Genomic DNA, 13,576 nt, shown 5'->3' with positions numbered 1-13,576 from the left:
GTGAAGTTGTATTGAAAACAACCTACAATTTGGCACTTAAATCATAAGCCTTATAGTTCCTAGAAAGCTTCTATAAGAGTTTTATAATAGCTAGTATATATATAAAAAAGAAAATCTATGGCTATTTTTAATCCTGTTAATATGATTTTTATTTTCTAATCTTGGTTTCAAAAGTTCTAGCTTATTTGTGATTAGCAATAGCAATTTTAATTTTATTATATCATATACCTATTTCTTATTTATCTACTTTTTCTCTTTCAAAAATATAAAAGTACATTATTTTTTAAAGCTTTATTGTCATTTATGTCATTAATAATAATATGAAGTCTCATTGCATAATTTAATGCATTATATGTAAAATATCTAAAGTATTTTTTGTCTCTAAATATAATAATATTTACCATTTAAGAATAATAAATCAAAAATCATAGAATCATAAACAAGTTAAATTTTGGTCTAAAGAAGTTTGTTTTATTTTGTTGTATTTTTTTTTAAAAAAAAATTAAAATTTTAGATCAATTATTGCAAATATTCTTCTATAATAAATAAAAATAATTTTTTATCTAGACCTTAAGATTTATAGAAAAAATCAGTGCATATTTTATGAAAATTAATATAAAAAAAAACATCCTAGAAACCAATAAATTAAGAATAAGTACAATAAGCTTGATTCAATATCTATACTTGAATAAAATTTAATTAAGTGAAATAATTTTTTTTATATGCAAAAAAATTTATGTCGAAAATAAACATGTATATATGTTACATTCTAATATTGTAATATATACAAATTTAATCTCAAATTTATAAATCACAAGGAGCCAAAAGATTAGTACACTCTTGTGTTATTAAAAAATAGTAGATAATTCCTCAAAGATGATATAATATTAAATTAGAATGGCTATTATCAAAGACATGAAAATTAGAGACTCGAAAATAGGAAAAAAAAAAAAAAAAAAAAAAAAATGGCTTCATTCTTGCCTTCATATACACTATTTAAATAGGAGCTATGTAGCAACGTTTTTTAAGATCTCCAACACATGTCCAACTTGCAAGACACATGTCTAATGAAAGACAAATTTTCTATATGTGCGCCTCATGGCTTATTTGTAACATAAGTCGCCAACATGTATAATACTTGGCCAACTTATTGGCTAAGTTTTGAACCTACCAATCACCTACAAATATATATAAATTCAAATCTGTATTTAGATAGCTTCTAAGAAGCTTCTTTACAAGATATTATTAAATCTAGATAATTATGTATGTTTGTGACACTTAGTACTAGTAGAAGTTTGCTAATGTAGTCTTACAAAATAAAACTCACCAAGAGATACTTTATATTTAATAACCCATATTAAAAGGCTATGATTTAATAGCTTTACCAAAGTCTCTTGTTTGGTAAAGAAATATCCTTTTTTAAAAATCTTGATCTTCAAACATAATACTAAGTAATAAGAATGTATAATATTGATATAATTATATTCTTATTACAAGTATATACATATTGGCTTATATCTAAATTTTAAAAATTATTAAAAGTATTAAAATTCTACTTCTTTTATTTTTAATGGTTATTTTAAGATTTCTTTATATAAATTCTTAATTTTTTTGATAAAAAACTACTTATTTAAAATAGATTCAATAAAAATTTCCAAAAGACAATACTATTCATATTATACAAAAAATATATATAAAATCCACCTCAACTATTTTAAGACCTTTGAATCCATTTTGCTGAATAAAAGCTAACTCAAAAAAGCTTCTCAATTTTAACCATTTAAAACATTTGAAAATTGCAACCTCTCATATCTTTTTTCTTAAATGTGAAATGTCCCTAATAGATTTGATTATGTTCATCTCACAAAGAATTGAAGATAAATTGAAATAATGGACAAGAACAAATTCCAAAAATGAAAACTTTTGTTTTCAAGAAGAATTATGGCAACTCATAAAAAGTTTAGGTACTATTAGAATTTTTTATTAAATATATTATAAAAAATTTATTTCATAAAACTAAATTAAAATTTTTTAAAAATAATTTTGAAAATTTAACATTGCATTAACATATAATATATTGATCCAAATAAAAAAAAGAAAAAAAATATAAATATGCCTGTTTAGATCATTTTTAAAACTAAATAACATGTGTTATTTTAATAAAAAAAATAATGGATTTTAATTTTATGAAAAAAAGTCCTAAAATAGCAAATAGTTGCAATTGAAGTGTTGCTGGAAAAATGTAAAATCAAATTCGTATTAAACATTATAAATTGGAAAAAGATCTAAGTTACAAATTTGTTTTGTAGCATTATAAGACATTTGTATAACATTAAAGATAATAAAATTAAATAATCATATATATATATATATATATATATATATATATAACCTCAAAAGAAGTAAATGAAATAAAAAAAATTGAAGAAAAATAAGATTTTGTGTTTGCATATACATATAATATAATTCAAAGATGTTTCTAAGTTGCATTTAATGGAATTTATTTTAAAGTAATATATATATATATATATATAGATATAGATATATATAGATATAGATATATATACATAAGATGATAAGATACATATTTTTAATAATAGTAGTTTTTATTCAATTTACATTTAAAAATTAAATAAATTAAAAATATTTTTATATATGCATATATTGAAAAATCAGGTTAAAGGTTTTCTTTTATACAAATGTTATATTTAAATTAAACCCCTTAATTATAGTTACAATAACAAAATAGGTGAAAAGCATAATATAAAAACCATATTGAAACATCATTAGTTTTGTGATACATATTGATTTTAATCAATAATTAAAATAAATAAGAGTAATATAAAAACCTTCATGGTATCTTTTGTGTTGTTATTTTTGTATCTTTTAAAAACATATGCAATTTCTTCTACACATATACAATTGTATTAGAAAAGATAAGATAACATGATTGAAGTTGTGAGGTATATTTAAGTTAGTTTATAGTTTAATTTTTATAATTATTTATTTTATTTTATTTAAATTTTATTTTATTGTAACTTTAATACTGATATATATATATATATATATGTATTAATGTACATAATGAGAAAGGTCATCCAATGCCATGCCCAGCTTAGCCACACAAAAAGTAAAAAAAGAAAGAGTCATCTGAGTAAGTAGTAAAGGCATCTGCATCACTCTCCTCCTCAGGGTTACGTTGTAAATAAATACTTTGAAAAGAATTGTTTGAAGCAAGAGGGATGGTTGAAAAGTGGGATAGAGAGGCAGCCCCTGAACAAAATTCAGCACCCATGTATGTCAATGTGTATCAGTGCGGGCCCAATCAGGATTGGCTTCTCAGTTCCCAACCTGCCTGCCCGCCCCCTGGTTCCCTTATGTTCCCTCCCTCCGTTCCCCGAAATCCGATCAACGGTTGATATCGCATCCGATCGGAAGCTGCAATCCAACGGTCCAAAATGGCGGAGTTAGTCAATTGAATGGAGAGGTTTCTGCGACACAATTCTACGAGGAGAGCAGACAGGTGTGCTCTTGCGCAGGACGATCGATCGATCGCTGTTCTTCACGTCGGAGGGCGTTGTGGGTTTCGTTTCCTCGCAGCATTTGATTGCTTGCGAATGCTTTTCGGGGTTGCACACTTCAGGAGAGAGAGAGCGAGAGAGAGAGAGAGAGAGAGAGAGAGAGAGTGTGTGAGTGTTGGTGGGGTTGAGGAGAAGGAATTGGGCTGGAAGGGGGTGATATAATCTTGCTTGGGTTGGTAGGGTTGGCGAGGCGAGGTGATTAGAGGGGGATTTTCGCCTGGTGAGGTGCAGGTGATTTTGCAATTCCGGGAGTGGTGCTGAGCAGAAGGTGGTGAGGTCATGGACAGCATTTTGGGCAAGGCGGGGAGTTTCCTGTTCGCTCGAAAAGCCTCGAATATTTCAGATACCATAGCCAACGACGCCTCGGTTTGTGAATTTTCGCTCCGATTCTGTTACTGTTCCTTGTTGCATGCGATCGTCTGATTTGATGTAATATGATACACCTTCAAATCCCGTTCTCTTTCTGTATTTCTCTCGCTCTGTCTTTTGTGCGGCAGAGTTGATGTCTTTCTTTTCTGCACTCTCTGGATTGGTGTGAGTGATGCTTGGCACACTTTGAAAATAATTTTTGGCGTAGTTTTAAGAATTAGGTTAGTTATTTCTATGTGGAAGTTTTCATGCAGGGTCTGACATTGTGTAGGGCTTTTTTAGGTTTCGAGGATTTCCGATCCATATAATTAAAAATTTACTACACTTACAAACTCGATATTTCTTCACCGTATTGGGCTCGCCGTCCACAGCAATCAATTTTTAGACCTGAATTTGAACACCGGCAACTATATTTTCGTTTTCGCTTTTCGCACGACCTGTGCATGTTTTGTAAATAGCATTCATTTTGCGTCTAACATTATTTTTTTCGTTTTATGAACTCAGTCGCTCTCCAACAGCATATCAGAAGGCACCTCACGCTTTATAAGTCGCTTACAAGGTGCCTCTTTCCTACATTATAAATTTGATGAGCCCCGAGTATGTTGCATGTCGCATCCAGATCTGCATCACTTATTAAGCTCGTGTTACCCCTGGAAGTATTGACTTTCATGTCTGGTTGTTTCTGTTGACAAGTGTTTTACGTCGTTTCGGCGTTGTATCGTTTAATGAAGTTGTTATACATTTCACTGTTCCTTGTGGGTGGCATAGAAAAAAATATTACACTAAATTTTAGCTTGGTCTTGTAATGACGCCTCTGGGTTGTATTGGACAGGCAGAGTTCAGACACCACTGCCAGAGCTATTACAGAAGTACCAAATCCCTAAGGGTGTCTTCCCGAAGAACGTTCTGAAGTATGAGTTCGATGAAGCCACTGGAAAGCTAGCTGTCTTTCTTCCTTTTGTTTGTGAGGTGAAGTTCAGAGACGAATCAATTGTGCGGTATGATAAGAGAGTGACAGGGGTCCTGTCAACGGGCGTGCTTAAAAACATCGAGGGTATGAAGACCAAGATCTTGATGATGTGGTCCAAGGTGATATCAGTTACCATGGAAAAGCCGGATGCTACTAAGGTGGTCTTCGTCTCGAGCATGAACAAGTCTCGGCCACGAGATGCTTACATCATTTTACGGGACGGGATTGAGGTGGACGAATTCTAGCCAAAATGTACTGTAGCGTCATGGATCTTTTCCGAGCTATTGATTGTCTTATGCACAGTATAGGTTTAGCGTAGTACAGAGAATTGGATTGTTACTAGTATGTGGGTTAAGCACTGCATCTCAAATCCGTGCCTTGATAACTCTGGAAAGATTTGACCTCCTTTGGTGGGGTGTGCTTGTGTCCTTTCTCTTATTCCTATACAGCATATGTTTGGTTTTGCAATAGTACTGGGTTCATATCCAGATTTAGGTGCTGAACAATCATTGTCATATCTTGTGGTGTGATGCGAGAGGTATCGTTCATGCCTTTCCCTGAAAGACGATATACTGGTGCCTGTACACTTCTGGACATGAATCATCTGAATTGGTTTGATTATTATACCTGAAAATGCTCGACGTGGGTGGATGTCCTTCAATTTCGCTACAAAGGTTTGTCCTACTTTTCCTGTACGTGTTACAGCTATATTAGGTGTAACTGATAACCTCTGATACTATGAATAATTCTTTAATTCTTAGCTTGCAACATCATTCTATATAAATTGGCAATTATATGAGATAGTTTGTTAAATGATGAGGATTAGGGACAATGTTTGATCAATTGTGTTGTAAATGCACATCACTAAGAATCTATAACTGCAAATAATATGAAATTATACAGCCTGTTTTCAAATGCTATCAATATATTGTCTTTTTCTTATCGTTTGTGTGACTAAGATAAGAAAGTATTTGTTACCTTGTAACAAATATTTTAACTTACAAGTATTTACGTTTAAAATAACGTTGGGTCAAAAAAAATTAATGAATTTTTTAATGATGTTATTATTCATTTTATAAATGTCAACAAATAACTTGCCTAGATTTGTGTTTTCATTAAACATCATATTTACATTTAACATCATTATTTTAAGGAATCTTTTATTTTTAAAACCTAACTTACTATGGTCTATTTTATAATATAAGTAAACGTTTTTATCACTCTCTTATGCAAATATACAAATTTTAATATCATTATTAATAAATTAATAATATATATACATGTTTATTTGTTTATTTATTTATTTATATTATTATTATTATTATGTATATATCTGTATATGTATTGTAAACTAAAAAAACATCTAGTTATAAAATACACAATTAGTATTTTTTTTTTTAATACATCAAATACAATTTAGAATATCTAAACCAAATTGATGCTTCAAATACACAAAAAGAAGAATAACAATAACTAATACACATATTTAGAAATAAGATTGCAATATTTTATATTTTAAAAATTAGAGAATCAAACTACATATATCAAACTACATAAAGTTAAACTAAGCAAATATATTTGAAATCTTCATATTAACCATCATCCTTTAAATATTACTTTGAATTATCTCAATATAGCTTATTAGCTTTTGCGAAATTTACTTCTATACTAGACATTAAGAGAGACAAAACATATAAATTCCAACTAAATAAATCAAACAAGTTTTAAAAATCCAACATGTCTAACTAATTTGAAAATCCATGGATATTTAATAGTTGAAGTTGAGAAAAAGATTAGCCTAAAGTAATTAAAACAACAACTTGTGAGAAGGTATAAGTTTAAAATAATAATAATAAATCTGATTAATATATATGACCATGTTTATGTTATTACCACAAACATTTAAATCAACTATCTCCATGTTTATATAATCCTTATATGCCTTGTTGTCAAGCTTTTGGTAATTTAAAAAAATGCATCTTTATATGTTTATGATAAGGCTTTGTTCCTTACTTAAAGCTTGTTTGCTTTCTTTAAGCTTTGAGGAATGAGCAAGGGACAAAATAGTACAGATGGCTCAAACTTAAATAGATGAGAATCCATCAAAAAACACTCATTTTTAGACAACTTTAAGGGTGGTTTGTATAACTCTAACTTCCTATTATCTAAGTTATTTCAAGGCTTTGCAAAACAGAAATAATCAAAAGTCAAATAAAAATAATTATGCAAAATTCTATTTGCAAGGTTGAGTAACCTATCTCCAACCTACTACCATCAAATGCAATAGGTAAGGAATATAATGCATTATTTATTTATTTTATAAAACTTTGCACATTTTGTAAATTTATTAAGAGCCATAGAGTCCATAGATAGTTATAGAGATTCATATATTTTCATTTTGGGTTTGAACCCAATTGGGATCAAATGCTTATGTAAGCATTTATATAAAATATGATTTTATAAAACTTTTTCTTGTGGGTTTTTCTCAACAAGGGTGACATTTGCTTATATTTGACCATCTATTAGATTGGACAATCATACTAAGCAAGTATTTTCAAAAGTTTTAGTCATGTTCAAACTATTTAATTAGATTAATAACAATAGCAAATTGATTTTTAAAATTAATCTTCCAAACTACCTAGTCTAAGGGTTGATTTTTTTGGTGATAAGCTCATTGCAAACCATAAATAATTTAATATTTAAAAATTATAACAAGTTCAATTGAAATTTATGTCTATTTTTTAAAGATAGATGTATAATATATGTTAAATCATAATAACTACTTCAATTCATAAAAAATATTATATACAAAAATATACATATATATATATATATATATATATATAAATAAATATTGCATATCTTACACAATTCTTGCATTTATCTACAATTATGCTTATAATAGTTATATGGAACTTAAATAAAATAAAACTATTGTATGATATTTTTGTAGGAAATGATATATTTTTGTATATATATATATATATATATATAGATATATATAGATATATATATATATATATATTATTCATTTATATTCATATTTATGTATTTAAATTCATTCATTTATTCATTTTCATACCTGTCATCAACATTACACTACAATTTCACAAAAACTTAGTATAACAGATTTCAAGACAGATTTCAAGACAGAACCACATAAGAATGAAACCTTCAAATTGTAAAGCAAAGTGACAAAAACCTCACAAAAACTGCTTTTTTTAGACGTTAGTTCGCCTTCTCAACAGTGACACATCCTGGCATTTGGGAAGAAAATGTATACACTTCAATTCTACACCATGCTATATAAATTAGAACTGTCAATCAAAAAAGCAATGTAAAAATTATAAAAACCTTTTATTCAACATGAAATGGTTAAAGGCATTTTCTTCAGTTCACCTATTTCCTTTTCATTACAAAGTTACGCACCCAAACAACATAGAGCACAACTCCATGTAAGAAAACAGACTGTTCATGAACAAATCGTCATCGATATACTACTCACTCATTTTTCGTTTATCAAATCCACAATGAAATTTTAAAAAAAATTAAAACCCAAATATGCATTGGTTTGGTTCTCACGCCAGTCTCCAGACTCACGGTCGACGTCAGCATGTCAATGCAAGGCTCCTTATATTCAGCAGTAATTTTATTTATCCAGGTATCCGATATATATAATTTTACAGCTACATGACAGTGTTCACAACTCAAAGAGTCGTAAGAACATAACAACTTTGTTAAGAAGAAGAAGACGAAGAAGAGGAGGAGGAGGGCGTGGATAGAGAGAAACTGTTCAGTACCTCACAATCTAACCAGATGTGTGCACTGTTGCCATCTTTCCTACAAAGCTTCCAAGTTTCCTAAAAGGGTTCCCCACGGCCAACTCAGTCATTTGTGCACCCTAGAATACAAAAAAGCAGGCGCTACGGAGTAAGTGGGTGGCAAACCTATTCAAAAACATGTGCATCAGAAAATCAGATTATATATGTAGTTGTCACATACTCAGTGGATGCGGATGCAAGCCAGCCAGCCAGAGACGCAGGATGTTCATGAGTCGGAGAAACAGATTGTGGTGGATTCTAGAACTGGAGAGAAGACTCGTGATGAAGGAAACACAAAAGAGAGAGAGAGAGAGAGAGAAAGAAGTTTGGGATGGGTAGAAGAAGAGAAGATTGTGTTACGAAAGCGCATCAACGCTGCTCCCAGCCGAAGGCATTCAGATCCAGCCCACCCTTGTTGCCTTGGAACGGCGTTGCATTGCCATTGCCATTGCTGCCGTGATTGTTGAGGTCAAGAGAGGATGCCTCGGCCTTGACACGTTGGGGTGCAACCAGTCGATTCGGCGGTGCCGTCATGATGTTGCCGTGACAAGATGCAGCGGAGGGCCAACTATATCCTCCAGAGCTGGTGTTATTGTCGCGGTGGTCGGCGGGTGAGGGAGCGTTGCGAGGTGGAGGTCTCTCAAATGCTGAACCTGAGACGCCGTTCTCCACCGTGAATGCGTCATGACTGGAACAATTGCTACCTCCTTCTGTAATTTCCCAACCCCCAATTCCCAGCATTCAATAAAACTGTGCCACCAAACACATTCCACGAGGAGGCTCATCCTTCATTGTAGCCCTTCTTGCAAGCCTGTCAGCACCTAGATCATTCCTGGTCGCCTGCAAGCCTGCCGGCAGTGAGCATGCAGCCATCCCAGGTTTGGAAGATCACTCTCAAGGCATCTTTGTATGATACGCGCTCTATTGTCAGAGACAAGCTCATGCAACCGAAACCTTGCCCGCTGGAACAAGCTTATAACCAGCAGTTGGACACCCAACTAGTATATTTGTTGCCTCGTGAGACCCATGATTGAGGAGCATTGTGGACACGGACTCTCACCAAAACCACCGTCATCCACTCATTGGTAAAGAAACACACAAATAATGAGCATTTCAGAATGGTCTTACCTGTACCAGTCTGCCGCTCGCTTCCATTGTCTTCCTGGTTTGTAGAGAGATTCGCGAGGAAGGATTTTTGGGACACGGCGCCTGACTGTACGCGCGACTGCTGCTGCTGCAGATTGTGGGCAGCATGTGGGATATCGCCTTGCGAGTCGGCTGTTCCATGTTTGTGTGATAGCTCAGGAGGGTTCAAACCTGGCAACTTGATAGACTCAAAAGCTGGTTTCGGAGCCTCGTAGTTGATAACTTTGGACGCCAGTGTCGTGAGCTCTTCATGGACTTCCTTCAGTACCGGAGATGCCGAAGTGTGGTCGGCCAGAGTCTCCTTCGCCTTCTCCAGGATCGATTGCAAGTATTTTCCCTGTGCTTCGATCCGTTGTTGTAGCTGCTTCTGAACCTCGAGCTGCTCTTGCAGTCGGATTTGAGCAGCCATTTGAAGCTGCAGAGCCTCGTTTACGTTGACGTACTCACTACAAGCACATTAGCAAGCATAAATGTTATGTCGCAGCTTTTCAACTTCCATGATGTAAATGACACATCACCTTAGTCTCTGTTTATCATGTCTGACCCTTCCTGTCGGCCACTTAATAAAATTACTCTACGACCAAGAGCTGTACGTGTCCTACGGTTCCCAACAAGTTGAGATAGACCATCGACTAAGTTTGTCAAAAGAAGCCCACCTTAACATTCTAGTGAGATGACGAGAAAGATGAAAAAAAACTCCAATCAATGTGAAATAGCATATAATAATAATAGAGCAAGCTACAGTGACATACTCTTGAGGATTTTGATGATTTGCAGGTGAGAATTTACTGTCAGACGACGTTCCTCTCAGGTGTGAAGATCCTGTCAAAATTCCACAGACTATCAGTAAGGTTTGTCCCGTCAAAGTGTAAAAAGGTACAGGATTTGCAACATGTCCCTGAATATCGACCTATATACGCAGAAGCTGTACAGATTTGATACCATAAGTCGCATCTTTGTTCGCTTCATGTGAATCTCTCTGCAGCTGCTTCCCAAGTCTAAACTTCTGCAAGTGAAAAAACAAGAGCTTTAATATACAAAGTGAACAAACATTCTCAAAGTCACAGATCGGTTCTCACACGTCCCAGAACTCATGAGCACTAACTGCACAGTCGATGCTAGTGCAAATACTCAGAACACGAGGGAGGTTGTGAAAGGAAAAAAGGGGAAAAAAACACAAACAAACAAACAAAACAAAATAAAACAAAATAGAAAAGAGATAAAGACAGCAATCTCACCTGGAGATGGCTTTTTAAATGATAAAGAGTGAGACCTTTGACACCCATCACCCGCATGACAGATTTTGGGGTTGCCTCTGCATCATTGAAGCAAGTATTTAATTAACATGTGAGTGACTTTATCAAGAGTGTGCAAAGAGAAATAAGGGCATCATATACAAATTGATGAGGGAATTTCATGTAGAAAGCATTTTACATCTAGAGAGAACTAAATTCCACACTTACACAATTTGCACCAGCACTATTTCAGATGTGACATACGACTATGTGTGAGCTAGGTACGCAACAGACTCTTTTAAACTGATGCATTGTGATTACTGCACTATGTTCCAATACTGTTGAATATCGCGATATGACGATCACCGTCCCTACTTAAGAACAAGCAGTATTTCACACACATCAGTTACGAAAAATGATTTAGTTGAACAACCGAGACTGTACAGCCTAAGAGCTAGAGACAGATAAATGATCCAAGGTCTGATGCTGCTGCATTTTCAATCTATATTCGGAATTAACTAGTCACTGCTGGAGTTAGTATATGTCGTGGACCCTAGAATTGGGTACAAGTTGAACTGACGTTGAGGCTCAAAGACATAACATGAGGTTTCAGTGGCGCAATCCATGACCCCTTTCAAATGCTTTTCTTTTCTTTTCTCATCACCTTCCACAACTCAAGAATTAAACACCAGTGAAATAAAGAGCACTGTGTTCCGAATTGGCCACATAGAAAAATGCTAAGACCACTTGAAATCTCTCACAGTACCAATTCTTCAAGGATTGAAGATTATCTGTGAAAGATAGTAAGTAGACACCTATCTGAGAGCTTCTATACTAAACTCAACGATGCAATCACATGTGGAGGATTTGCGAAAGATAAGTAGAGGAAGGAGTATAACTTACTGTCAGCGCCACCTAACTGATTCACAGCATCCACAAATCGTTCGTGCAGCTCGGGAGTCCATCGAAGCCGAGGTTTGGGGTCGGTAGGGCTCAAATCGCCAGACATGTGAGAAGCATACATAGATGGACCTCTGTCTTGAAAAGACATAATCTGCTGCTGCCTATGTGGATTCATTCCAGGATTTGGATACTTCTTGATTTGGTACATTTCCAAGGTGTTCTTTGATGCAATCAGTTCACCGATTGCGATGTGCGGACTTCAGGAAAAAGTCCAGTCGAATTTCCCAAGTTGAAGCTTGGAAGTAATCTCAACCGCGCTGTTGCTAGACGTAGCTCTGCGTTAGCGTCACTATGTGGTGAGAGGGTTAATTTTGTTAAAGGAAGGTGGAGAGGGAAATTTTAAGATTCCAATGACACTGGAAGTTCCTTGGTACTCTAGCATGCACCGAGACGTTTCTGAAGTGGACTGCAGTGCCCACAACCTACCCAATGGTGGAAAGATTCATTGGCCACACCGCAGCCATGAGACATTTGTGATGGGCGGAGGCGAAGGGTTTGGATCTAGGAAATGACTTCACCGAAATGCATAACCACGTACTCGCCAAGCTTAAAGACGGGCTGGCTGTAGGGAGCTATTGTGATTACCTTGAGAACGCTCTCAGCACATCGAATAGGCGAAAAGTGCTCAAATAATCTCTGGAGAATGGGGGCGAGGAGCACAGCAAAACAAAAACCATGACTACTACTGAAATGTACCATATGCTGGCAGAAGGAGCACCAGCAGGCTCTGTGGGTTCGGATCAGCTACGACAATTTGTGAATGGAGAAAAGAGGATCAAGCCCAACTAGATCCGCCAAGACCAAATCCTTCCGCTCAGCAGCAAAGCTTCCCAATCACAGAACGCCGCTTGCAGACCGATCCAAACTTGACAAACCCTGGAAATTACAAAGCTACGTTGAAACACCCGCGGCTGAGGAAGAGGAGTCGGCCAACTCCTCGTCGTCTACCCTCTGGACCAGCTGTAGCATGAATCCAGAGGTGACCAGCCACTCCCTCTCGCAACCGTCGGGAAAAAGAAAAAAAAAGAAAAAAAAAAAGAAAAAAAAATCACGACCCACTAGCTTCTAGAATCAGTTCAGCGACCTAATTAAAGCCCTCCAGTGAACCGCCTTGAAGCCACCACTTCTCATCACGCCCACACAAGACACACACGCCGACATCAAAGAGACCAGTCCCACAAATTTCCAGGAATTCGAATTCCCCTCTCCCCCTAGCGGTCCTTTCCCCCTTTCGCAACCCGCGGAATAATTGCAGACACCGCAAGGCCCGCCTCGCAGGGTCCGGACTGTAACTGATATTCTTCGCGAATAAGTAATCTTCTTCCGCCCCCCGCAGGACAAAGTCTCATCCGGCGCACCACCAACCAGATTCGCAACTTGAGTAGCGTAGCATAGCGTGAACAGAGCAGCGCGCAAGAAGGTTGCTGATGCACGACGACCTGAACGACACGAAAAAGGCAAGCAGAGCGAGAAACAAGCTTCGCGCCGCAA

The 13,576-nt window shown here is 35.2% G+C and overlaps 2 protein-coding genes across 5 annotated transcripts; one reads left to right on the top strand and one right to left on the bottom strand.

Annotated features, from left to right (window-relative positions):
- The first annotated feature begins 3,518 nt into the window (after positions 1-3,518).
- LOC112279246 (uncharacterized protein At5g01610) lies at positions 3,519-5,554 on the top strand. Its single transcript, XM_024513470.3, has 3 exons — positions 3,519-3,947; positions 4,455-4,509; positions 4,783-5,554. Exons 1-3 carry the CDS (start codon positions 3,861-3,863, stop codon positions 5,163-5,165), a joined length of 525 nt encoding a protein of 174 aa, XP_024369238.1. The 5' UTR covers positions 3,519-3,860; the 3' UTR covers positions 5,166-5,554.
- Positions 5,555-8,536: 2,982 nt separating this feature from the next.
- Positions 8,537-13,576, bottom strand: LOC112280285 (protein PHR1-LIKE 2). Of its 4 annotated transcripts, XM_024515610.3 has the most exons (7): positions 12,671-13,019; positions 12,026-12,360; positions 11,126-11,202; positions 10,830-10,893; positions 10,640-10,709; positions 9,870-10,333; positions 8,537-9,451 (listed from the first exon to the last, which is right to left on the bottom strand). In XM_024515610.3, exons 2-7 carry the CDS (start codon positions 12,231-12,233, stop codon positions 9,111-9,113), a joined length of 1,224 nt encoding a protein of 407 aa, XP_024371378.1. In that variant the 5' UTR covers positions 12,234-12,360; positions 12,671-13,019; the 3' UTR covers positions 8,537-9,110. The 4 variants fall into 4 exon arrangements, with proteins under 4 accessions (XP_024371378.1, XP_090105108.1, XP_090105109.1 ...); XM_090248982.1 differs by having other exon boundaries at positions 12,026-13,576; XM_090248983.1 differs by having other exon boundaries at positions 8,537-9,589; positions 12,026-13,528.

This window comes from Physcomitrium patens, chromosome 3, assembly GCF_059467195.1.
Source record: "Physcomitrium patens ecotype Gransden chromosome 3, ASM5946719v1, whole genome shotgun sequence".
Lineage (NCBI taxonomy): Eukaryota > Viridiplantae > Streptophyta > Bryopsida > Funariales > Funariaceae > Physcomitrium > Physcomitrium patens.
The sequence above is the reverse complement of the archived record's forward strand: the minus strand, read 5'-3'. Positions and strand labels throughout refer to the sequence as shown.

Bases quoted from the DNA above. Each gene is read 5' to 3' on its own strand.
- LOC112279246 (XM_024513470.3), top strand. From the start codon at position 3,861: ATGGACAGCATTTTGGGCAAGGCGGGGAGTTTCCTGTTCGCTCGAAAA. The intron at 3,948-4,454 runs GTTTGTGAATTT...TTATGAACTCAG, and splicing joins CCATAGCCAACGACGCCTCG to TCGCTCTCCAACAGCATATC. The intron at 4,510-4,782 runs GTGCCTCTTTCC...TGTATTGGACAG, and splicing joins CTTTATAAGTCGCTTACAAG to GCAGAGTTCAGACACCACTG.
- LOC112280285 (XM_090248982.1), bottom strand. From the start codon at position 12,233: ATGTACCAAATCAAGAAGTATCCAAATCCTGGAATGAATCCACATAGG. The intron at 10,894-11,125 runs GTGAGATTGCTG...TTTCACTTGCAG, and splicing joins ATTTAAAAAGCCATCTCCAG to AAGTTTAGACTTGGGAAGCA. The intron at 9,452-9,869 runs GTAAGACCATTC...GGGAAATTACAG, and splicing joins CGAGCGGCAGACTGGTACAG to AAGGAGGTAGCAATTGTTCC.